The following is a 24287-nucleotide window of genomic DNA, read 5'->3' as shown; positions in this document are numbered from 1 at the left end:
AAAAGCCGTAGAAAAAAAAACGAGTGTAGATCTCAATCGGTTGAGATAATTTCTTTCGATCAGCAGAAGTGTTACTTGGACAGTTAGACCTAGATTGTAAATAGTCATGGCTTCTCTACAAACAATTCCGCATGTTGCACAACAGCATTATCAGTCCATTCTCTGACGTCATACACGCGAGGATGATTAGTTTTTATGGTAGCAATCTACCACCAGTAACTTTAATCGCGTACGAATGGTTGCTTATCATAAATTGAGAATACTGATATTTGACTTTTAAAAAAATTATTCACAGATCAACGAGTGTCAAATAATAATTTCAAACGAACGGCAGACGGGCAATGTGGTGAAATGGTCTTCGGTAAGAATATTCGACCAATCAAGCTTCACGAATCTCTTCGCGGCTCCATTTTCTCAATAATTCCTACCTTCTAGCCAATAGCCGAAGCCATTTCATCGACGCGCTGAACCAAAGTCGTTTCGTAATTGGCTGGTACCAAATTAGAGTGCACGGTGCAGTTTCATCTGCGATGGAGAATGAATAGTTGTAAAGGACACTGGGTTGATATTTAACGTATCAATAATAAATCGTTAGATCAACGATTTAAACTTAAATCATTACGAGTTTATCAGGAAATTTATTTGCTGTCTACGGAACGGAGATTTTAATGCGCACGCGCTCTCCACTGCGAATTCCACCATACACAACCCAAGTCTTCTGGACAACACGTAATTGTAAATTTTTTGTTGGATTCGATTTGTATCAGCGAAAAAATTAATTCACGTAGTACTGGACGTTTCATGAAAACACTGAATACATTATTTGTAAATAATAATTCCGTTAATTGAATTTGAATCCAGAAATTTAATGAAATAACTAACCATACGTGTTTGACAGATTACCCAAGAATTACAAAAAAGCATTTTCACTAACAACAATGGAATGCTATTACATTATATTTCATTTAGATTTATAACTACGTTTAAGGTTAGCAGCATTTCAAAATTTTCAGTAAATATCTAATCCTATGTGCATGTTACTCAACAATGTTGCCAGCAAAAGAATGTTTCAAATGTATTTCAATATCTAATTTACCATTAGAAAGGATAGAATTACATTAATACATTAAATTAAAAACTCATGCTAGAATATGTATGCTTTATTTTTGCAGAATCCTCACCTCTTCTAGGAAGTAAAGTGTCAGAATGGCTCAAAGACCACCAATTAAGAATCCGTCGAGTACTAAGGCACTGCAATTTCATCAAGTAGAAAAGCAGCAAGGCCAGCACTCTGAATCACCATCACCCAATCAAAGGGTACTCATTCTGTCAACCCCTGTCAAATTAAAAGATGGTACTGTGAATATGAAGCAACGGACGATACCGCTTAGAGTTGATAACAGTCAGCTTATGATAAAGGCTGGAGAAAACAAAAGCAGAGTTGTTTCATTGAAGCGAAGTCACGAAGCAGTGCCGCTGGCTTTGCCAATAAATCAGCTGAACAAAAAGACACCAACTTTTGTAAAGAATGAAGTTGGTCAAGTAATGGGCAAGCTTATTCCACTTGGAAAATTTTCTAATATTAGTCCGAATACATTGAGTCCTGTAAATCCTACTCCTGCTTCTGCTTCTACTCCACCAATTGTTTCAGATATTGGTGTTCAAAATTTAAGAAATGAAATATCCAAGCAAAATACAAGGTCAAAGGGGTACAAATTGGTTAAACTAGACGAAAAGGTAATTGGAGCAAATGCTGCTGCAGCTGAAAAATTCGGGGAAATTTTGAAATCAAAACAAAAAGCAAATTCTAGCTCTACATGTCAGGTTACTGCTAAACATACTGCAACAGCTTCGCCAACGGTAGTTACACGAGTAAAAAATACTGATGATCAATTGATAACAATAACAGATGATAAGCCAAAGAAACAAGTCCATTTGGTCCTAAAAGGATATGAAAATATTGCCAGTATTGGTCAAACTGGAACCAATATTAAACTAATTCCCTTAGAACAATGGGGAATGGATACCAAGCTGAATTTTCTAAAAACTCAGTCAAGAAGTTCATTTATTTCACAGCCAAAAATAGTGGATGTGAGGAGTTGTGCTATAGATGAAATAGACGGACTAGCTGACACACATTTTGATGACAATAAACTGAATTGTCACTATGACAAAGAGGACTTTGATAGCGATGAGGTATTGGAAAAAGATCCGTTGGACATTGATGGGTTAAGCAGAGAGACTAGTTCGTTTCAATATTTGTTGGATAAAAATGCAGAAGAAAATGATAATGACTCTAAAAATGCTCTGGAAATGAAACAACTTCACACGATAGACGTAATTGATTTGAAATGTAACACCTCGCCCATGGGGGGTTTCAGTGACATCCAAATTGCTACCTTGGTGAAAAATAAAAATACCAGCGACTTGAAATTAGATAATGAACTAAATCCCGAAAGTAATTATTGTCCAAAAAAAAGCGGTGATCTTTCGGAAGATTCAACCAATTGTTCAGCATCGAGTAAAATATCTGTGAAGGGCACGAAGGAACATAATCCTGATGGTGATGGTTTGACTGAGACGAGTAGTAGAGGCGACATGCGATTTGGACAGAAGTATGCCGATTATGAGGATCTCTATAAACAATTTCGAATTCACAAACATGACGTTACCTCTAGAGAAACTGAAATGTTATCCTACATCCACAATCTAAGGAAAAAGCTCTTTCGAAGTCAGAAGAATAGATATCAAGCATTGGGAGCAATCGAGCAAAGAGAATATCTTGGTATCAGTAATCTATCGACTATTCAAAAGCGATTTATAGAAACACAATTGAGAAACTCTAACAAGACGTCTAAAAAGCCAAGGTTTACTAAAACAGATATAGTTATGGCTAGAGATATACTTAAGGCAACTGGTCCTAGGGGATACAATAATTTGAGAAAACTTTTCTCCCTTCCTGGCATAAGTATTATTGTTAAAGGAATTTCTAAAACTTGAAGACAAGTTAGGTTTGAGAAATTATTTGGGGCACATTGCGAAATAAACCCCAGGAATGCTGGTAAAAAAAGCTAGATTATAAAAAGTAAAAAGATTTTATCCAGAGGGATAATCTGAGATCAAGATGTTTTAGAGACTGAATTACCCCTGAAGAGTTACTAATGTAATTATAATTTCAAAATTGCACTATTTTTTAATATTTAATTACGTTCTGTGACCTTGAAGTGTTCAAAACTGTGACAGTTATGAAATTACACAGTCTAATTATTCTATAATCACTTAATTTAAAACTGCAACTGAAAACTCGTTAAGTAGTCACACTATCTTTTACAGTTTGAATATTGCACATTGTAATATTATAAATTCCATAGTTATGGCATTGTACTTTTTAATTTTATCTGTCATTTTTATCAGCTAAATATGAACCAATTGGAATGCCATGAGTATTTTTTACGTGCAATAATTGATTGTTAAATAAGTTTAGTTGTATGCATATTACATGCATGAAGATTGTATAAATGTAACTATCCGAGGAGTATAATTTGCGTTCAAAGAAATTGTTATATATACTCATAATAGTTGATAAAATCCGTACTATATAGATACCCGAGTATCACCTATACATGGTATAGCTTTAACTCAGTTGCAATTGAAGAGTTGAAGAGCTCAAATAAATGCACAAATTACACTCTGGTATTTTTTCCAAGTGACTGAATATTTTTTCAATCACTATCCTCCATCAAGATGCTAAATACAGCTATTTATTGAAACACACACCTATTTACAAAATAATCAATCTACAACTTGAATTTAATGTATTCACAAATTTTTAGAATCTTTCAGCTAATGGTATTGGATTTTACGAATAAAAGTTGAAATGTTATTGGTATTTTTACGTATATATCATTCAATTGCCTCATCGAATTGCTTTTATACTTACTTGAAAATGAATAAACAATTAATCTTTGAGCGGGATTCAGGAATTTATAACTATAACTGAAGGCTTTCATCGTGTGCGACGTGATTCATATGCATGTGGCGCGAAACTTTACACGACTTGTTATCATTGTCCAATTTTCAGCACTAGCTAGTCAGCGATTTTGCACTGGCTAGACAGAATGCGTTGACCAGCGTTGACTGAAGAATATAATAATGGCTGACATCACGAGCTAGACTCCACAGAAAACTCTTGAACCACGGATGTCGGAATAGGGGAATGAAGTATGAGCATGATTAACCAACGCTAACCCATTGTTCTTGATATCCGTAATTTGTTATTCAATTTTTATAATCTACGAATTCCTGTTACGTTGGTTTTCTTCACTTTCATGCGATCCTGGCCGCAACTTTCATGAAGTAGCACACAACGTAATATGGCCGCAACCTCGAAGTCCCCACTGAAATGGATTATAAATACTCAGTGGGTTTCCCCTCACGTATCCCCAACTCTATCCCGTGGATGTAAACTTGGATGTTGGATAGAAATCTTGATGCTGATCAGGAGGTAGATATTGCGGCAGGCATGGTGGCCACCACTCTATTTGTAAGCCTTGTAAACTCAGGCAAGTAACATTACTTAAAGTTGCCTTAGATTTACTCCCACATGTAATTACGGCGTACATCAATACTTCGGGATCCGCTAAGTGTTGAGCGATAAATTAGCTCGATTTAGTTATTCTTTTATCCATTAATTCGAGTAGCTTCGGATATCATTCCTACACCAATGTAAGGTGCGTAGTGTACATGGTCTACTGTATTTAACATGGCGTCATATGCCGTAAAAATAAACAATATTTCCTTACGCTTTTCAGGCTCACAGCGATGAATAAACGCCGTCGAACTTCGTCCGTTGCGAGTCGTGGTACTGAGGATGATCCCGACGATGTACAACCGGAACCAACGAAACGGCGACGGAAATTAGATCCGGTAACTTTGCCGTGTGATTTTCTGATACAGATGCAATATATAAGCAGTGTCTCATAGATTCAATTTATACTGATATAATAGAAAGGGAAAAAACATACAAAGCTCGGAAGATTGATGTAGATATGGTTCGGAAGACATACTTGAAGTAATTTCACATTCGCAGACTGTAAATGCTAACTATTCCATGTGCGAAAGACAAGTGAAACGTCAGAAATATCTTTATGAAACATTCGCACATACATACTTATCTGTGGTATATTTACTTATAACTTACTAGAAATATTGTTACTCTTTCAAGTAATTATATCATCAAATTTAGCTCTTCTGATTCAACAATTTCCATTGATATTTTGTTTCCTCTAAAAGTTGGGTTCTAGTTTGAATATGCGATGCCATTGTAATTTTGGTGGATTAAAAAAATTTCAATTTGAAATATATCTTTGCAGAGCGACCTTTGCCAGCAGCTATATGATGTTCTTCGTAGTCAAAAAAGAGAAGATGGAACACTGTTGTGCGATGCTTTTATTCGTGTACCAAAACGCAGACAGGAACCCGGTTACTACGAAGTTGTTTCAAACCCAATTGATTTATTGAAAGTTCAGCAGAAGCTCAAAACCGATGAATATCGTGATATGGATGATTTGGCAGCTGACATTCAACTCATGGTCAATAACGCCAAAGCTTTTTACATGGTATATATTTTTTTCAAATCAGCAACTGGTAATTGAATTTGATGGTTGAAAGATAGGAATTACAACACTGATTGATTTATTACCTAGAGCTAAGCAATTTATTTACAGTTTCATTACTCCCAAGGTAAACCTGCTACTCGTTACTGTTTATCCTGCTTCATGATACAGATACATTTATATAGTAATTTTTGTCATTTTGTGCAGCGGACTTCTCCAGAGTACAAAGATGCAACGGAGTTGTGGGAACTATGTCTGAATACTAAAAATCGCATAATGGAAGAATATGAGGATTCTGAACCAAAGGGAAAAATAATTCTTAAGGTTGGCAGACTGGTAAGATAATTCAAAAAATACGTGAGTTTTATAGAAAAGAAGCTTAATATTAATATGTCCTTTGTCAGGCACGGAAAGTAACGACTCGTCAGGATGACGCTGAGGACACTTCTGAAAGCTCTACCAACCCCGATGAAGAGTCTATGCAACCATATGAGGATTTGTTTGCCGCAGTCATGGTTGCAACAAATCCACAAGACAATAACAGACCACTGCATATTCCATTTCAGTTAAAACCTTCCAAGAAGGTTCGCAATTTCACTGAATATCCCAATTTTGTTGTTAAAAATTTTACACTGCTTTGAATTTTTCATTTACAATTTTCTTAAATAGTTAGTAAATTTGGCTGAAATGTGAGAATTATGACGTTCCATGGTGCACCGTGAAAATTGAAATACAAATACACATTTTATCGTTTCATAAATCTACTGAAATTGAATAGTGTGGAATTTGATTTGCAGCTGTACCCCGAATATTATGAGATAATTGAGAATCCAGTGGATTTGAAGACAATCGCACGCAGGATTCAAGAAGGAGCATATGCTGGACTGATTGAAATGGAAAGAGATCTCATGCTCATGTGTCGCAATGCTTGTCAGTTCAATGAGCCAGGTTCTCAAATATACAAGGATGCTAAAATGTTGAAAAAGATAATCGTTTCTGCAGCTAAAAAACAGGAGTCTAGCGCTACTGGTATGGTACCAAAGCTCACCTCTACTGCAACTTCTACTAGAAGTAAAAGAGGAAGAAGTGCTGGCCAGTCCCTTGTAGCAGCGACTGCTGCACTTGCAGATGAAGATGAAGATGAAAGTGATGACGAGGAGGAGGAAGCTAATGATGGAGAAGAGTCTGACAACCCGCACTGGCAGCTATTTCAGACCATAAAAACTGCCACAAACAGTCAAGGTGTGTTACGTTTTGTTTCAACAAAGGTAGAATATCTTCAAAAATTATCCTCAAGTCACGAATATTGGTTTCTTGGTTGTAAATATTTACCTAGTAAATTAACGTATTTATATATGTATACGAAATTTATTTATATGAGTGAAGGTGCAAAATTAGACAATATTTCGTTTTGGATTTACAGGCATTCGAATGAGTGAATACTATTGGAAATTACCATCCAGACGGTTATATCCCGATTATTACAAAGCAATAAAAAATCCAATATCATTATATCAGATACGGACTAAAATAAAGGTGAGATACAAAAACTCACGTAAACGGAACATTTCTTGCAATTCTAATGCATGTATACACTGACGTTTTCTCATGCAAAAACATCAATAAATGAGCTGACACATATTCGTTTGATCGACTTACATAGATATATGGTTTTTTTTTTCATAGAAGGGCGAATATGGCACAGTCAGTGAGGTTGCAGGTGATATGAATATCATGTTTGAAAATGCTAAAAAGTATAACGTCCACACGTCTCGTTTGTACAAGGTAAATTTGCACACAGAAATATGTTTCATTGAAATAAACAGGAACTAAAATTAGGTATGTGTTTTCATAGTGTGCCGCCAAGTTACAGAAAATTATGCAAGAGAAGGTACAGGAACTTCTTGAATTTGATCAGGTAAAAAGGAAAGTTTTTCATATGGTTAAACCATATTTTTTAAATTAGCATTAAGTTGCTAGTTTGCCGATTTAAAAAATATGGGTTGAATCTTTAAATTCACATTATTTTTATATTTTTATCTTGCAGTAGATCTCGTTAACTCGATCTAATTCAAAGTGATTCTTCTAGGATTCAGAATCAGACAGTGATTCAGAGAATAACCTGCAGCAACCAAAATTGATCAAACGGGCATCGAATGTTTTGACTAGGGGAAAATACAAGGACAATGTGCCATTGAAAAAGCGACTGCATGTTCTTGTGAAGTGTGTCATGGAATACGTTGTAAGTAATTCCAATTTTTCGCGTTTGAACATCTGACAATTAATGTAACACATGATTGGTGAAATTTCAGTGTGAAGATGGTAGGCAGCCTATGCTAATGTTTATGGAAAAACCATCGAAAAAATTATATCCAGATTATTATCAAATTATTCAGGAGCCCATTGATATGTTGGGTATTGAAGCTAATATTAAGGCTGAAAAATATCAGAATGAAAACGAACTAATTGCAGATTTCAAGGTGAGTAATACACTGTGTACACTTTGTACGAGCAGTTGCTTTTGTTTCACGTAAATATTGAAAGTAAAATTTTTAATACTTATAATATGGGAGAATTCGTTAACGATATTTATAGTTGATGTTTAATAATTGCCGCCAATATAACGAAGAAGGGTCGCTTATATATGAAGATGCAAATGTATTAGAAAAGGTTTTGATGGACAAAGTCAAAGAACTGGGGCCCTTACCAGAATTGGTTAAACCAGTGAAATCTGCAGCTTCTACACCAACAAGGAATGTAGGGTGAGTAATTTTGGAAATTTTGTACTATAACAGATCTCTATAATGAATTTTAATACTTATTATCATACATATTATTTTTATTCTTATAATTGGTGGAATCCTTTTCTAAAATTGAAACTATTTCTTGGGTTTTTACAGAAGGCCAAAGAAAGTTGTACCGTTACATGTACAAAAATTGCGAACAATGTACGATACAATAAAAGACTATCATGATGCTAAGGGCAGACAGTTGTCCCAAATATTCATGAAACTTCCAAATAAAAACGAGTATCCTGATTACTATGAAGTTATCAAACAACCAATGAACATGGAAAAGATTGCCTCAACTTTGAAAAATAACGGATATGACAATCTGGATGACCTGGTATCAGATTTCATTCTTATGTTTGACAATGCCTGCAAGTATAACGAACCAGACTCTCAGATTTACAAGGTTTGAAGATTTTGCATCTGTTATTATGTTCTTACTTTTAATATTCCTTTGTTAACTAAATCATTTATGGTACAGGATGCACTGATTCTACAGCGATTAGTGCTTCAAACTAAAGTACAGCTAAGTGAAGATGATGAAAGCGTTCCTGATGTAGCGGCTGCTGTCCAAGAGATATTAGCCACTATATTCACAGCATTATATAATCACCAGGATGAAGAGGGCCGATGCTATTCAGATTCAATGGCTGAGCTCCCCGAGCATGATATGGTTGAAGGAAAAAAGTATTGAAAACTTTAGCAATTAGTTTCTTCTTCCAACGATTTTTTTCATTAAAGCATTTGACCTCCGTACAAGTGGATTAGGAAGATAGCTGGATTGTTGTCATAATCATGCAGTGCTTGGAATTGATAATGTATTTCTTCACAGAGTGAGAGGACTGTCTTTGGATTTAATAAAGCGTCGGTTGGATAGAGGAGTTTACAAACGATTGGATAGATTTCAAGAAGACGTCTTTTCGTGTTTGGAAAGAGCGCGAAAACTATCCCGTAGCGATTCTCAGCCTTTTGAGGATAGTGTAGAGCTCCAAGCATTTTTCCTGCGAACGCGAGATGACGTTACTCGCAGTGGAGACCTTTTGCACTCACCTGCCCTTAACTACACGCTTTTAGATCTCTCTGCCCAAGTTGCTGACTTAAAACGTACCAAACTCCAACAGGAGTTAGCGCTACCGCAAGAAGAAGAGAGCTGCGATGCTGTTGATGTTAAGGTGAACACCCTTTTCCAATTGTCCTAAATCTCGTGGAATTTGTTACTTTTGAGATGTAGGTGAGACAATAAAGGATAATTAATATTAACTGGGAATTACGTTTAGGATGTCGGTAATGCTAGCAGTGTTGGTGGTAGTAGCGTTGGGGATGGAGGTGCAACTATGAGTTTCAACCAGGAAGTTTACAGAGCTGGTGATTTTGCATATGTAGAGCCCACGGAGCGTGGCATGGAATTAAGTGTTATACGGATAGAACGTCTCTGGACTAATGCAGAGGGTCAACAAATGTTGTATGGAAATGTATTTTATCGACCAAGTGAAACGTACCATGTTGCCTCAAGGAAGTTCATAGAGAAAGAGTTATTCAAAAGTGACTCCCACCTTGCAGTACCTTTGTCCAAAGTTGCAGGACGATGCTGTGTCTTGAGCGTAAAAGATTATTTCAGAATGCGACCTGAAGGTTTCCCTGAAAAAGATGTATATGTATGCGAATCACGCTATTCCACAAAGGCGCGAGCTTTCAAAAAAATTAAGGTGTGGAACTTTGATCCGGATCATCTGAAATTAGTTCCTAGGGAAAGACCTTTAGAGCCTAAACGTGTCGTTTCTGTGTATAAAGAACGCCTTGAGAAACATAAGGAAGAAATAGCAGAACTCGAAGAAGGCGAAAAGCTCATTGAAAAAGAAAAACCGGTAAGCAACTTGAATTAACTGAATTCCAATTAAGACAACATTTTTCAATTCTTAAGTTTAGTTTCACTAAGAGAGCTGTTATCAACAAAGTGGTTTTGGCCATTATCTTCATTTATCTTTATGAGGCCTTGTTTGTACTTGGAAAATTATTACCTATCTGCAACCAACAACTTTATTATAATAATTGAATAAGTTTTTACACACAACATTACAATCAATGAAAAAATATTGATCTTTGCAACAGGATTACGGCTACATAAATTTATCTTATGTAACATGACAATTTCATGCTTGAATTTAAACATGTATCCCTACAACCTTATCTAATCTAATTCACATTACAGAATGTGATAACGTTCAATCCAGACGACACAGAAAATACATATTATGAACAGTATAATACTTGCGTGGGACCTATCAAAACGGGCGACTTTGTTTATGTGGCAACGGATGGAGGTAGACAGCAAATCTCACAAGTCGATGCTCTATGGTCGACAAAAGAGTGAGTATATTATTTGTGTCTAAGATAATCAATAATCAGGAACACAGATATGTTTAACAAGCTCCGTCATTTGACGAGATCATACACATTAGTCACTGGAGGATTCTGAAGTACATACATTTTACATTTTTCAGTGGAAAGTGTTTTTTCAAAGGTCCGTGGCTTTTAATGCCTTCAGAAATTCCGCATGCTCCTACAAAATTATTTTACAAGCAAGAGTTGTTCCTATCTACCGTGGATGGAACACACCCGATAGTTGCTATTGTTGGCAAATGCGCTGTACTCGATTACGGGGAATATGTATGTAGTGAGTATTCCTTTAATTTGATTATACCATTTAGTGGCAAAACCAAGGTGCATCAGTGATCAATATATATTCTTAAGGCAGATGTTGATTTTTTTTTTCAATCAATATTATTATTGTTTTATACTGATGTATTATTCACTAGTATTAAGTTTTTTTAACGAGACCTCTATTATTATCATGAAATAGGCAGACCAACAGAAATTCCAGAAGATGACGTTTTTATATGTGAATCTACATACGATGAAGTGAAAAATTTAATGAGAAAGCTCGGCCCAGAAGGATTGAAGAAATTCAATCATAGCTCAGTAGTGACGGACGACGAAATCTATTTCTTTCGGAGGCCAATTAATCCAGCTAAAGTAAATAACCGTTTTGAATAGCGAATAACTATGTTTTTACAAATTATATGCACATTAGTAATAATGAGAGTATTGAAACCGTGGAACTTTAAATATTTGTATGTCCGCAACTAACTTCAGATTTATACGGCTTTGCATGTGACATGTGTGTTATAGGTGCCAAGTGAGGTGGCTCAGGCTCAAATCCAAGTCAAGGCAGTTATACCTGCCACAGCTCATTTTGAAATGGTAATGAATAATTGAGTTAATACAGCGTGGTAGATAATAGACGAAAGATTTTTAAATATATGCATGTTTTTCTTTCATTCTACCACAGAGTAAAACTATAAACTCATGCTATCGAGAGATTTAAAATATTACGCTGATGTCCATGCAATCTATCAAGCTTTCAATTTTCAGTTAATTAAATTAAAATTTTTAACGAAGAACGTTTGGAGCCCATATAAGAAAATACTCTCACTGACACAAACATTGACTAAATTTTGATTACGCCAAAAAATGTGTCATGATCACATGTCTATAGCATGATTATAAATTATTCTGTGTTTATGCATGTTTCTTTTTTCATGCCGGCATATTTGCATTTTTGTTTCTTATTACTCGCAATGTTTGGTTCTCTAATTTTTTACTCGACTGTGTAAATATTCATATGTGTTAGCATAGGTGTAAGTTACATCGTGATACATTTTCCTATCAAACTTCAGTGACAATTTCTATTTGGCGTTACTTAACAAAAATGCAATATTCGAACATCACATTTGTCTATTCACAGAATTTATGTTAACTGTACATACCTTGGGTTTCTAGGACACCTTGAAAGATATAACTACTTATTGATGACATAATGTGCTATTTCAATAAGAGATAAAGATTAAACGCACGAGTTGATAAGTCGGGTTTACGGAAATACCGTGTAATGTGTGTTGGTTTCCAGTATCAAGATTTCGATCACTTCAAAATTCAGTTAATTCCCGCTTTTCCATGTAGTGATGATACTGCGAATGCAGACTTTTGTATCAATAGAGTACTTCAAAGGCGTTTTTATTATTACAAGTTCAATGCAGTGGATAATTCACATTTCGAAATGAATTCCTATTTTTTTTTCCACACAATTCATATACATTTTCTGAGTACTAAATTCACTATTAGGACTCATTATTTTGCACAAAATTTTTCTATGAGTATTACAGTGATTTGGCTTTAACTTTGACATCTAGATATAATGTGCATCAAAGTTAATGCTCATCAAATAATACAGGATTTATGTAATTGCTTCTTATCCTGAATTAAAATATCCGTTTGGACAAAACGGAAAAATAGAACCCGTTGAACACGGATTAAATTGCTGGTTACAAGTATAGCTCATGACAATAGATAATTTAAGATAATATAACGTAAATGGTATAGGAAGCATCACCATTACTGCCGAAACTGGAGTCCGATGTATTAAACATGGGAGTTGGATTAGGAGTCGGAATAGGAGTTGGTGTAGGAGTTGGGGAGGACAGCATGGATGCTGGCGGACCGCCGTCCGTTGGCTCTGCTGAAGCTCAACCGATCCTTACAAACGTTCAGACACCTGTTTCTGCAAAAAAGGTACACTGTGTACAGAATCACCAGCCTAATGATTTTTTATCTATTATATTCTTAATTTTATATTATTTTCATTTACAGAAATATGCCAGCATATTTTTTCGTTTTGCACTATTTAATTGTTTTCTTGTATCCTTAGATCGACGAATAGTTATGTTTCCCTCAAAAGGTGTACCAAGCAATGTTTATTTGTAAGACGGTGACATTATAATTTGTGTTTTCTTCTGTTTAGAAAGCCACTGGTAAGAAATTAGTTACGGGCTATATTTTGTATTCGAGTAAAATGCGAACGCAGATTACGCAAAACAATCCCGAATCGTCGTTTGGGGAGATTAGCAGAATTGTTGGCAACGAGGTACTTATTTATTTTTTATTATTGGTTTTTGGTTTGTTCAGAGGGTTCTAAAGAAGATGTCATTTACACTTTTAACTATAATATGGTGACCGAGCTGGCTGTAACTGCATTTATTCTGGATAAAAAAATTTTTTTGTTTGAATATACCTAATAATATTTTTAATTTCTTATATAGTTACAAAAAGACCCAAATATCAATTTAAATCTAATCCTGGTGGAATACTTCTCAAAATTGATTATCTGATTGAATTCTATGCATGATGCTGATAATTATTCAATGTAAAGTATGCCTGTACCATCTATAAGGCATTGGATTTTCGTACTTTGTAGAGAAGAGAAGTATTGCTCGTTTATTCTACGAACGGTTCTACAGTATTATTAAAAAAGGCATATTATTATTTCTTAAACAGGACTAAGAAATTGTAGCATTAGAATTTATATCTGTCATTTATGTGGGACCGTGTACTGGTCAAATGTTTACTTGTAATTGCAGATCAATTGGAATTCTGATCTTTTTTAAATTGGTATTTTCACTTTACATTGAGTTACCCATCACTTTGACATTATTTAGTATCCATAACTACCTTTAAATGTCTTCTGAATGGTCAATAGTCGTACTAATACAGATATCGATTTTATTAACTTCAAGATAGTTAGTATCTCATGGCAAGCATATATTTAATCAACTATGTATTACATATTATAAAATTTTTCTGTTATTGAGGTTTATTTCTATAAGAAGTTCAGAATTAATTATACGCAAATAGCTACACTAGCAAATGATGTGCTGCTTGCGAAATTAAGAGTTATGATTTATATGCTTGAATTGAACATGTTCGTGTTTTCTTGCAAATGTTACACACAAAGAACACATAGAGGGTTCAATTAGGTGCAAGATGGTTATATCCTTTGAATTTCTTCACGTCCATCTACCTAATTTTGTAACTCAATTTCATAGTTTCGACATTATTTACTTTCACTGCTCTATTCTGAAGTTATTTTTCTCGCATCCTTTGGTATTATTGATTCAATGACTATTATATACTCTGTATCTGTATGCGACTGGTGGCTCTTCTAAAGTCATTTATATTGTACGAATCATGCGGTGCTCACTCTCTAAGGTCGTCATATTGAGTTTATATTTCATTAAATATAGGGAAATTGCTGTCAAATTATTAATGGTTCTGGGAAATTCTACGAGTTTTTCACTTAAAAAGAAGAAGAATACTGGTGCAATGATTATGCCGATGATAATAGATCTCGATGCATTCTGACCATTGTAATAAAGCAAGTAAATTCCTAGTGAAATTATTGTTGAACAAAAATTCGTGATTAATTTTCCTATATTGTACTGAAATAAACTTGAAAGGTACGTATGGACACATCTTCTTTGAAGCCTCGTAGGTTTTTCTGGTGGTTTACTCCTATCGGCTAATAAGTCAGCTCATTGTATAGTTTTTAGCTGTAATATCACTGGAAAAACCTCAATATAATACAAAAAATGGAAACTAGAGTAGCGTGGCATTTTACTTTATAGTGGAGGAAGCTACCTGCTGGAGAGAAGCAGGCGTGGGAAGAACGAGCAATCAAAATGAACGAAGATGGAGGACAAACTGGTAGCAAACCAGTTACTGTCGTAGGGGTTGGTCAACAGCCTGACCAAGTTTTCGAATGTTGCTGGGATGGATGTGACTGGCAATTTGAAGACATGACTGACTGCATTGATCACTGTATTGCCGAACAAAATGGTCATGTGCAAGCATCTTTTGCAAATGCTAGTTCTGGTATGGTTTCAAGTTTTTTTTTTTTTAATTTGAAATTCTAGTTGCTTACACCTTGAAATATATTCAAATGTTTACTTTTCAATCCTGTTAGTTTTTTATTTTGAATTTGACTGTCGAATAATAAAATTACCTGATAAGAACTAATGGTTCCAGGAATAAATTCGTATTATTAGTAAACGTGATGATATTCTGGATAATGTAATTGATTTTTTTATTACAGACGTTGAGTTTCAATGTCAGTGGCGTGGCTGTGGCAGGACGAAAAAATCTGTGCCTCCATTCCCAAGTGTACAGCGTCTTGCAAGACACGTCAAAGAAGTTCACATTCTCAAAAGCAATGGACGAGTTGTTCCTCCGGCAGAAAGGAGCAAGTAAGAATTGTCTGCATTCTATTTCTATATTATTATTGAACTTGATTGTAGAAAATTTTATAATTCTTGATAGATCACCTATTCGTGTCAAATAAATGCTCTTAGTAAAGTTGCTTACGTCTACACATGATATTTCAGGATTGAAGTTATTGTTTTTTTAATATTCCAGAAATTATATGGCTTCCAAAGGTCCAACAATACTACCGCCAATGGAAACTGGTAAGAAAGCTTATTCTCTGCTTGAAATTGTATGTGTATTTAAGTATTTTTAACTCGATAACTTATGTTTATACCTTTTCAGAAACCTTAGCAGCTGCAACACAAACAAGTGTTATCCCTACTATTAAACAGCCAGAACCAGTATTTATTACGGTTCCACCTCGACCCAGTCGCGTATTGCATTCTGATGCTTATTTGAGGTATGTGTATATTAGACTAAAATTATCTTGGGAGATTTTTTCCTTTTTTTTCAACATACATTTCTCAAATATTTCACTTTTCCAGATATATCGAAGGTCTGAATACGGAAAATCGTTATATATCAAATTGGGATAAGCAAATGAATGCCAATGCTGAAAACACACAAATTCCAGATGTTGCCAAGTTACCCGCAGAGTGGCTAGGTAACGGTGTAGGTAATCACGGGAATGTTGTCAATGCCTTATGGACACTCAGAGATATGATGATGCGTGACGTACTGGCCATTAACAAATCGTTATAGTTGATTCATCAATACATCAACACATAATACCACCCAATGATTATTTGCTGCAACACGAATGACAATTTTCAAGCCTGTCAACGTTAGATGAGCTAATAGACTAATATTCATAATAGCTAATTATCAGTGTCGCCAAAATGTGCCAAATCACAAAGTTTCAGCACTGAAAAATGTTGCCGTAAGTAATTTATTGTTCAACCAATAAGTACTTTTTTCAATTACAATTATGTCTTTTTCTATCACTGAATAAATGCTAAACAAACTTCAACATTTTATTTATATGCTGGAGGAAAAGAATTTTGACATAGTAATTACATATAAATTTCAAATCTCAATATACGCTAACGGAAACCCCTTACAAGAGGTTATATATAATTTTGACGGCATGGATAGTTTAACACGAAAATTGATTTATCTAACGTTGACAAGTCTCACGGTATGAAGTGGCAGTAGAATTATAAATCGTTTGTCATAAGTACTATTGTGTAGTTACATAGGTAGAATTAAAACTACGATTGGCAGTAACTTTTTGATATCAAAGATTGAGATTGTTATTTGTACTTGAACTTTGGATATACGTTTATATTATGTATGAATCAAATTAATACTTCAAACAAATAATATCTAAATCTTAACTGGACTCAAAAGTCGGATACTCGTCCTCCGTTTTGCCAATCACCCCATTTTGTTGGATCCTTTTCGGCGTCACTAATTACCTCTCCAGTGCTTGGATTTGTTTTTACAAGCATGAGGTCAATGAATCTCATGCCTGGGGATACTCCTGCAGAATGAAATTTTTTCTGTTATGACAGAGCTTTTTTACATTATATGAAAATTTTATTAAAAATTGATTCTTATTTACAGTATCTATAAAATTATATCACGATTGTTGTTAATTTTTAACACGGGCACAAATCTTCGAACGGACATTACATTCAACGTGATATAATATAAAGGACATTGAAGTCTTGTATTGTTTTTCAATTCGATCAATCAATTTTGTATCATTAATTAGTGTAAGACCACTGTTCGCGGAAAGTTTAATTACGAACGTCATGCTCATTTAATTATTTACTGTTACAGTTAAATCACAACCTGTGCTGGATAATATTTATCTCGAATAATCCATTACAATAAATCACTATTTTTAAATTGAAATTTTTTCGAATTATTACGATTAAAATTAGCAGTATGTAATTACGTATTTCATAGAAACCTAGTTCATATCGTACTTGGAATTGGCTCCAACTTTAGCTTTTTACGAAATGCCTGCATGCGCTCGGATGGCACAACCTTACTGGTTTGATTTTCTTCATCCGATGGAGAAATTCCCACAGCCATGTTTATTCTGCCTAATCGTGGATAAATTATGATTCGTTATTATCAACATAATTTATAAAAACTGATTATGCTTATTGTCAGCCTTCAAAAACATAGTAAATATGACGTTATTATAACTAAGGATATTTATACTGATCAATATCTCTAGTCATTAGCATTTATTTATATTGAGTCAAAAGAGACATAATTTACAATTTTGTACTATACTGATAGAATTTTTTTAATGACTCATAATGAATCTTCTTAGTGTTCACTGCATCAATATAATGACATGCCAACTTACTTTTGCTAAAGCTTCTAACTTGCTGCCATATAGCTGCTCTCCTGAAATTCATTATTGTTGGCAACATATCAAATTGGAGAAAATGCAAAAATAGTTTGAAAATTAATCCCACAAATGTGAGAAAGCTGTAATTACTTTGACCCAACAAGGAAACAAAACAAATTTTCAGTTATCTAGGATACGGTGAAATATACAATAAGAAACTCGTGCACAACTTCACATATATGCATTTGATAGTAAATGTATTCGGTTGACACAATCAATTGTCTTGAGGCGTTCGTGACAAGGTATAAGAATGTTACTGGAATCTCATTTATTATCTCACAATGCAAACGAAAATTATCCATATGTGTCCTATAGGTAGATTCGTACAGTAAATGTTCTGTACATTTTAACAATTTCATGATCCTTTATACAAATAGTATTATTGCTAAAAATCCGATACTCGTCCTTTTCGTTCCCAATCTCCATAACGAGTAGGTTCAGGACCGCGAGGTCCACCGACTTCTCCAGTTGTTGGGTTTGTATTATTAGGATGGGGTTCTAAGGGTTCCTTTTCTTGGTAAGGGTGTTTACCTGCCTCTAGATCCTCCAGTTTACCTGTGAAATTTATTTGAAAAAAATTCGTAACTGGAAATTGTAAATATTCGATGATCCAATATTTACCTATGGGAGTGCGTTCTCTGAGTTTTTTCTTAAACTCTTGCATCCTATGGCTTTCCTCGTCTGAGCCTGTTTTCCCAGTCGATGATAATCTGGTAGTGGATCCCACTATTTAACATTACACCAGGTTAGTTCGTTTTATAGACGTTCGTATTGTTATACACAAAAACACATACTTGCCATTATAAAAGTACTTGACTCGGGTAGCTAATCTTTTGAATTGGCTCATGGTGTTGGCTGGATTAAGAAAATAATGAGATATTTATTTCGCTGCCACTATTCACTTGTTTGATGTTGAACCCTCTACGACTTCCATAACAGCACACGAAATCTTCGCCAGGGATTATAGAAATGTGATCCACCTGAAACGCGTACCACCAGATGTGTAGTGATTTCGTCTCTTTCTAATTCACTGCGCGTGAAACAAAATCCCGAAGCATTTAGTATACGTATGTAGGTACCGTCGGTACCTAATCAAGCACTTGGGTAGAGTTGAAATCAGTTGATATGTGCAGAAAACTTCGATACTACCAGGCACCCTGGACCTACTCACCAGCTAAAACAGTGTCATGATGCCTTGCGTCGAAACCCACGTGGTTAAGTCATTGGATCTCAATTACATTTGTATTCGGAGAACTAAAAATCTAGGATTGTTAACTGAAAGTGTGAAAAAATGTAGAAAATAAAGAAGCGAAATGAAGTAGCTGATGGAATATGCGGACTCTGCGCAATCGATTCCTCTCGCCAAATTACATCGACATAATGTATTATTCATTTAAGTATTTTCCAAAATCGGCCAGGTTTCGACTGAAAAAATCCAAAGGGGTTACATTCCTTTGTTTTCGATTTTCAGAGGTCAGAAACTTTTCGTCTCAAAATTGTTTTGCAGGACTTTTTCTCCACTAAGTGGTCCCTCAAGAATGACCGAATATGTCTTCGGTCAACGTATTTCGTTCGGCTGGACGTCGCCAGAAATTTTACTTGACGCCTGACGTCGCGACCAACGGCAATTTTTCGAACATTTGACGGCGTCGCGTCGTACGCAGTTCCCATCGGACCGGTCGCGGACGCGAATCACTTCCGAGCGCAGCGCGGTGTCAGTCGCTTCCGAGCAACCGTAGTGGAGCTACGCAATCCGTGAGTTGAGATCGAATTCAAATCTGCATCTACAGGCTTTGACTATTCGGAACATGGCCTAGCACCGGTATCTTACGGTTGAAAAAAAGGCTGTGTATCGTGATTCGATCAGTGCATAATGCTCACGAAACTCACTGTGAATAATATACGAACGGCATGCAGCGTATGACCCATAAAAGAGCCGAGTTACTGAAACAAAAACAGCCGAGGACACCGAGAGTGAGTTATAGTGTCTCAAATTTTTGATCAGTGTATAATGCCCACGAAACTCACTGTGAATAATATACGAACGGCATGCGGCGTATGATCCATAAAAGAGCCGAGTTACGGAAACAAAAACAGCCGAGGACATCGAAGGTGAGTTATCGTGTCTCAAATTTTCATTCATTTGTGCAACTTCAGCTTGTAGCGATTTCGATTCTCGACTCTCAGCGTCGGGTGTCGTTTGTTATTGTTTGTGCGGCTGATTTTCGGTAAGTGCGTAGATGTATTGTTAGCAAGTTAACTCAGTCTGTTTATGCAGCCAGCTACAACACAAAAAGTGTAAATGGGCTTGGAATCGAGCGTAATTATTACGCTGCATATAATCACAAGGGTTTCGTGACAAGAACGTTACTTGATAATCTTCCGTTGTCGTTTTCTTTCTAACATTCTGAAAAAACGGACCTTTCGGAAGGTGACCTTCGCGCGAGTTGTGTCTCGGATTTCGGTTCGTGGATCGCGTCTCTCACGTGGACACACGTTTTTGGAATGAAAATTTTATCGCGTCGTTGATTTTGGCGTTGTTTCCTATGTAAGAAAAAACTGTAAGCGGTTGCATGCGTTTCCGAATTTCTTTCTGGGAATCGATCGATGGAAGGATCCTCCATTTCGTAGTGCTTTATTACCTTTGAAGAAAAGTTGATGCATCACGGCGTTATTAATCGATTCGAAATTTCGAGTGAGAATCGAAATCGTCAACTGTTATTGATTTCTGATGCGCGCCTATTATGTCTTGGATAACTATGGTGAATATTGAATACTGTTTAAATCGTTATTGAAGATACATTAAGTACTAACAAAATATTGTGTTATCTTACTTGATTGCAGAAAGAGACCGCAACAACGTTGATTGGCGTTAGTGATTACCTAGATTGAAAGGGCCTGTCAATAAATCTTGGAAGACATCACTCGGTAGCGGAACTGATGAATTTATTAGATATGAACAACAGGTATAAAACAATCCCAATCATTTTTCACAAATTCATGTAATCGGTGAAATATTCCAAAACTTGCCATAACGCATTACCTACAAATCTGAGTATATGGATGTTGAATTAGATCAGATATTAAAAAAATGTTATGGTTTTGTTCTTCACCTGGTTACAGAATTGATCTACTGCAGGAATGAACGAAGTTAGCAAGTATCCGCATTGAGTGACCCTGGGAATATATGTTGGAAAACAAAATACACAAGCTGAGGAGCTCGCAAATTTGTGGAAGACTAAAAAACAGGTACACGATTGAGATCATTCTTGATTATACCTTTGGGCTACTTTCAATCGGAAAAATTTGTCAGTTAGCTAAAATTGATTGGTATTCACTTCTTCGTTATATTTACAAAAAATAACGGTCATTTTTCAATGTTTGCATATTGTTTTGCAAAACAAATACTAATAAAGTGTTTTTATTTCTGACCTGTCAACAGGAGCACACTATATTGCAGCACTATCGACCACATTTAGCGATGATCCAAATGACGTAATCCAATCAATCTGCCTCTGACAACAAAGTAAAAATTAAACCACCCGCTATGCAGTGAATAAAACTGAAAGGTACAGATTCGATATAATTTTTAATTACCATGTCCCGTTTGATCGTACTTGATTTTAGCTGCTCGATAATTTTATGCATTCATTCAATATTTGTTCTTATTTTATTAGCCTGTTAGTGTTTTATTGTAATATTTTATTATATTCTCATTGCAGTGTGAAAAGTGCGTCACCCCCATACAACCTGAGAAGCCACGAGGACTACTACACATACACGTAAAGTGTGGAGCAACCCGGAGGAGGTAAGAATACTTATCTCAATTATTGTTTGGTTATTCAATGTGCTGCATTTGAAACCTAATTGTTGTCATTGTGTAACATGCGGTAAACAAATATGGAAGTAGACAACAGTAATAATAGAAAATCCAGGTGGCTAAATTAATTCGAGCTTCCTCTTTCATTTTTTCAGAGTTAAGCAGAGACATCCGAGTAACTTCTCCATTACTCAGCAACGTTGGTGAGTTTGCATGTGTTTAGGTTATGGGTATTAATTCCCTGGGACTCCTTTGTCACGTGGCGTGGCGGTAAAAATTGTTGCACAAATCTTCGATTTCTTAGCTGCATGGATAGGCTCACTCACGATCTCAACGGTGCTTGACTGACAGTCAATTTTTTTTCTGTTTTATCGGTGTGGACCTATTTTACCACAATTACTCAAATTTAGAAATTTTGCACGTTGCTGAAAGTGGAATGAGCATCGCGACAGGTTACCATCGCTTACTCAACATTCGCGAAAACAGATTGTGTTTAGCTACAGAGTATATAATTACAATGATGTCGTTTAAGTGGTGGATAAACCTGAGGTTTAAACATATTCAAACGATTGTTTAATTGTTAACGCTTCAAAGTCTGGCATAACGTAACGCAATTAGCTTGCATGATACATCTTGAATCATTTTCAATTTAATGCCCAGAAACTATGGAAGAACTACAGGCTTAGCTCGCTTAGAAAAATGCTGACAGGATGTTTTTAATCCATTTTACAAAAGGTTGATGTACCGATAGTCCGCCAGCAATGTCTAAAACAATACTCTCGCTGACTATGGTACAAAAACGTTTTGCTCCCCACAGGTAATCAATGACAAAGTAAGTCACAGTGACCACGGCGCGAATGAGGATGAATGATGTGTGTTGGAAAAAATGGAGAATCGTTTAGAGCGAATATAGGTAATCGGGTAGGTAGGTGGTCGTTGTGGGATCCGTCGCGTGCTTTGATGTGGATGTGCGTGTGAATCTCTTTTCAACATTTCCGTTGGGTGGTTCCGTTGGGAATCAGGCGAGGGTAGGAAGGTCGCGATGCATCGCGATGTTATTAACTTTTGTAATCCACAGCGTCAAATGATCACAGTGATTTTCATCCAGAAACACGTGAAAGACTGAATATAGAAGTCTCCAAACTTTTTATTAGTAAGCTTTCAAATTTTAACGAGGTTCAATTTCCCATTTCTTGTCACTTTGATATCATTTTCCAGTCGTTATTGAATTCAATTATTTAGTCATTGTCTATCATTATTTTATTCAATTGATCTCTGTGATCGTCTGAATGGGCAAAACGCATCTCTGGACCATCTATCGCGTTCCGTGGTACGCTAGATGGGGAGAGATGCTGCGCTCGAAGACTTCGCGTCGAAGAGGACCGCCGACCGTCACGCCACACAATAATGCATGCCCTCCGACCTCCCTCCCGGACTTGACTCGCATCTCGGAAGAACAATTCGCATCGCAATGTGTCGGATTCAGAAAGATGCAGATGCGGATTGGTTTTCTACAGAATTTTGCGACAAGTCCTAGACATTTAAGAGTTTTTGACGGATTAATCGGTCGCGCCTTTTTGCGCGTAGATTAATCACGGGAATCAGACGCGTCATTTGCGCGACGAGTGATAATCAGGGTGGCGACAGTGGGCGGTATATGAAAAAGTCAATCATGCTTGATGTGTTAAGCCTTCGGCTTTTCAATCAATCTTTTTACGAACAATTGAGTTTTCAAGTTCAATTGACCTTTTGCGCGTTGACTTGATACCTATTGGTTCTGAAAGAAAGCGCGGCATTTGCAAGCCGCCGGTCAATTCACGGGGATAAAAATCGCGGAGTGTACAGTGATGGTGAAGAATCTTGTCGTAAGTATGTATAGAACACGTCTGAGGTAAATGAAAGTAATTTTTTTGTAATGTATTTTCCTTTGTTTCAGGGCAACGGACTATTTTTTTTTTTTTTTTAAAGTAAACCGAGAAATATTTAGTCTTCTCTCAAACGACATTGTTTTTGTTGGTGTACGCACTTTTGTCATTGTGCTAATCGTATTTTCGTCTGTTTCAGCCAATCACACCGTTTGTCCGTTTCAGTTAACCAAACTTTTTAACCGTTTCAGTTAATCATACCTTTCATCTGTTTTAGCTCATGAAATCTTTTGTCTGTTTCAGCTAACCAAACCTTTCGTCTATTTCAGCTGACTAAATCTTTTGTCTATTTCAACTAATCAAACTTTTTTCACTGTTCCAGCTAATCAAGTTTTGTTTATTCCAGCTAATTAAATCTTTCGACTGTTTCAGCTAATGAAATCTTTTGTCTGTTTCAGCTAACCAAACCTTTCGTCTATTTCAGCTGACTAAATCTTTTGTCTATTTCAACTAATCAAACTATTTTTATTGTTCCAGCTAATCAAGCTTTTGTTTATTCCAGCTAATTGAATCTTTTGACTGTTTCAGTTGATTTACCTTTTGTCTGTTTCAGCTAATCAAAGTTTTTGACTATCCCAGCCAGTGGCGTAACTATACTGTTGAAGGCCCGTG

General features: G+C 35.8%; 3 protein-coding genes across 15 annotated transcripts; 2 read left to right on the top strand and 1 right to left on the bottom strand.

Moving 5' to 3' along the window:
* Positions 1 to 343: 343 nt before the first annotated feature.
* LOC124413539 lies at positions 344 to 3771 on the top strand. Of its 5 annotated transcripts, none has more exons than XM_046894206.1 (2): positions 344 to 361; positions 1173 to 3771. In XM_046894206.1, the coding sequence occupies exon 2, from the start codon at positions 1207 to 1209 to the stop codon at positions 2998 to 3000; it is 1794 nt and encodes a 597-aa protein (XP_046750162.1). In that variant the 5' UTR covers positions 344 to 361; positions 1173 to 1206; the 3' UTR covers positions 3001 to 3771. The 5 variants fall into 5 exon arrangements, with proteins under 5 accessions (XP_046750162.1, XP_046750161.1, XP_046750160.1 ...); XM_046894205.1 differs by lacking the exon at positions 344 to 361 and adding an exon at positions 415 to 729; XM_046894204.1 differs by lacking the exon at positions 344 to 361 and adding an exon at positions 415 to 1012.
* A 676-nt stretch (positions 3772 to 4447) lies between these two features.
* Positions 4448 to 17653, top strand: LOC124413528 (protein polybromo-1). 8 transcript variants are annotated; one of them, XM_046894168.1, is made up of 27 exons: positions 4448 to 4562; positions 4812 to 4926; positions 5373 to 5618; positions 5823 to 5951; positions 6020 to 6199; positions 6413 to 6857; positions 7039 to 7151; positions 7302 to 7400; positions 7471 to 7533; positions 7705 to 7857; positions 7928 to 8095; positions 8211 to 8377; positions 8516 to 8810; positions 8886 to 9091; positions 9237 to 9576; positions 9682 to 10269; positions 10614 to 10771; positions 10906 to 11078; positions 11265 to 11437; positions 11594 to 11665; positions 12845 to 13033; positions 13263 to 13385; positions 14923 to 15169; positions 15390 to 15540; positions 15710 to 15759; positions 15842 to 15959; positions 16045 to 17653. In XM_046894168.1, exons 2-27 carry the CDS (start codon positions 4822 to 4824, stop codon positions 16259 to 16261), a joined length of 4968 nt encoding a protein of 1655 aa, XP_046750124.1. In that variant the 5' UTR covers positions 4448 to 4562; positions 4812 to 4821; the 3' UTR covers positions 16262 to 17653. The 8 variants fall into 8 exon arrangements, with proteins under 8 accessions (XP_046750124.1, XP_046750131.1, XP_046750130.1 ...); XM_046894171.1 differs by having other exon boundaries at positions 4472 to 4638; positions 4811 to 4926; positions 5823 to 5939; XM_046894170.1 differs by having other exon boundaries at positions 4472 to 4638; positions 4811 to 4926; positions 7705 to 7854.
* A 94-nt stretch (positions 17654 to 17747) lies between these two features.
* On the bottom strand, positions 17748 to 18879 carry LOC124413560 (succinate dehydrogenase assembly factor 4, mitochondrial-like). Of its 2 annotated transcripts, none has more exons than XM_046894237.1 (3): positions 18729 to 18879; positions 18552 to 18656; positions 17748 to 18485 (listed from the first exon to the last, which is right to left on the bottom strand). In XM_046894237.1, exons 1-3 carry the CDS (start codon positions 18775 to 18777, stop codon positions 18316 to 18318), a joined length of 324 nt encoding a protein of 107 aa, XP_046750193.1. In that variant the 5' UTR covers positions 18778 to 18879; the 3' UTR covers positions 17748 to 18315. The 2 variants fall into 2 exon arrangements, with proteins under 2 accessions (XP_046750193.1, XP_046750194.1); XM_046894238.1 differs by having other exon boundaries at positions 18725 to 18878.
* Between the last annotated feature and the right edge of the window lie 5408 nt (positions 18880 to 24287).

This window comes from Diprion similis, chromosome 12, assembly GCF_021155765.1.
Source record: "Diprion similis isolate iyDipSimi1 chromosome 12, iyDipSimi1.1, whole genome shotgun sequence".
Lineage (NCBI taxonomy): Eukaryota > Metazoa > Arthropoda > Insecta > Hymenoptera > Diprionidae > Diprion > Diprion similis.
The sequence above is the reverse complement of the archived record's forward strand: the minus strand, read 5'-3'. Positions and strand labels throughout refer to the sequence as shown.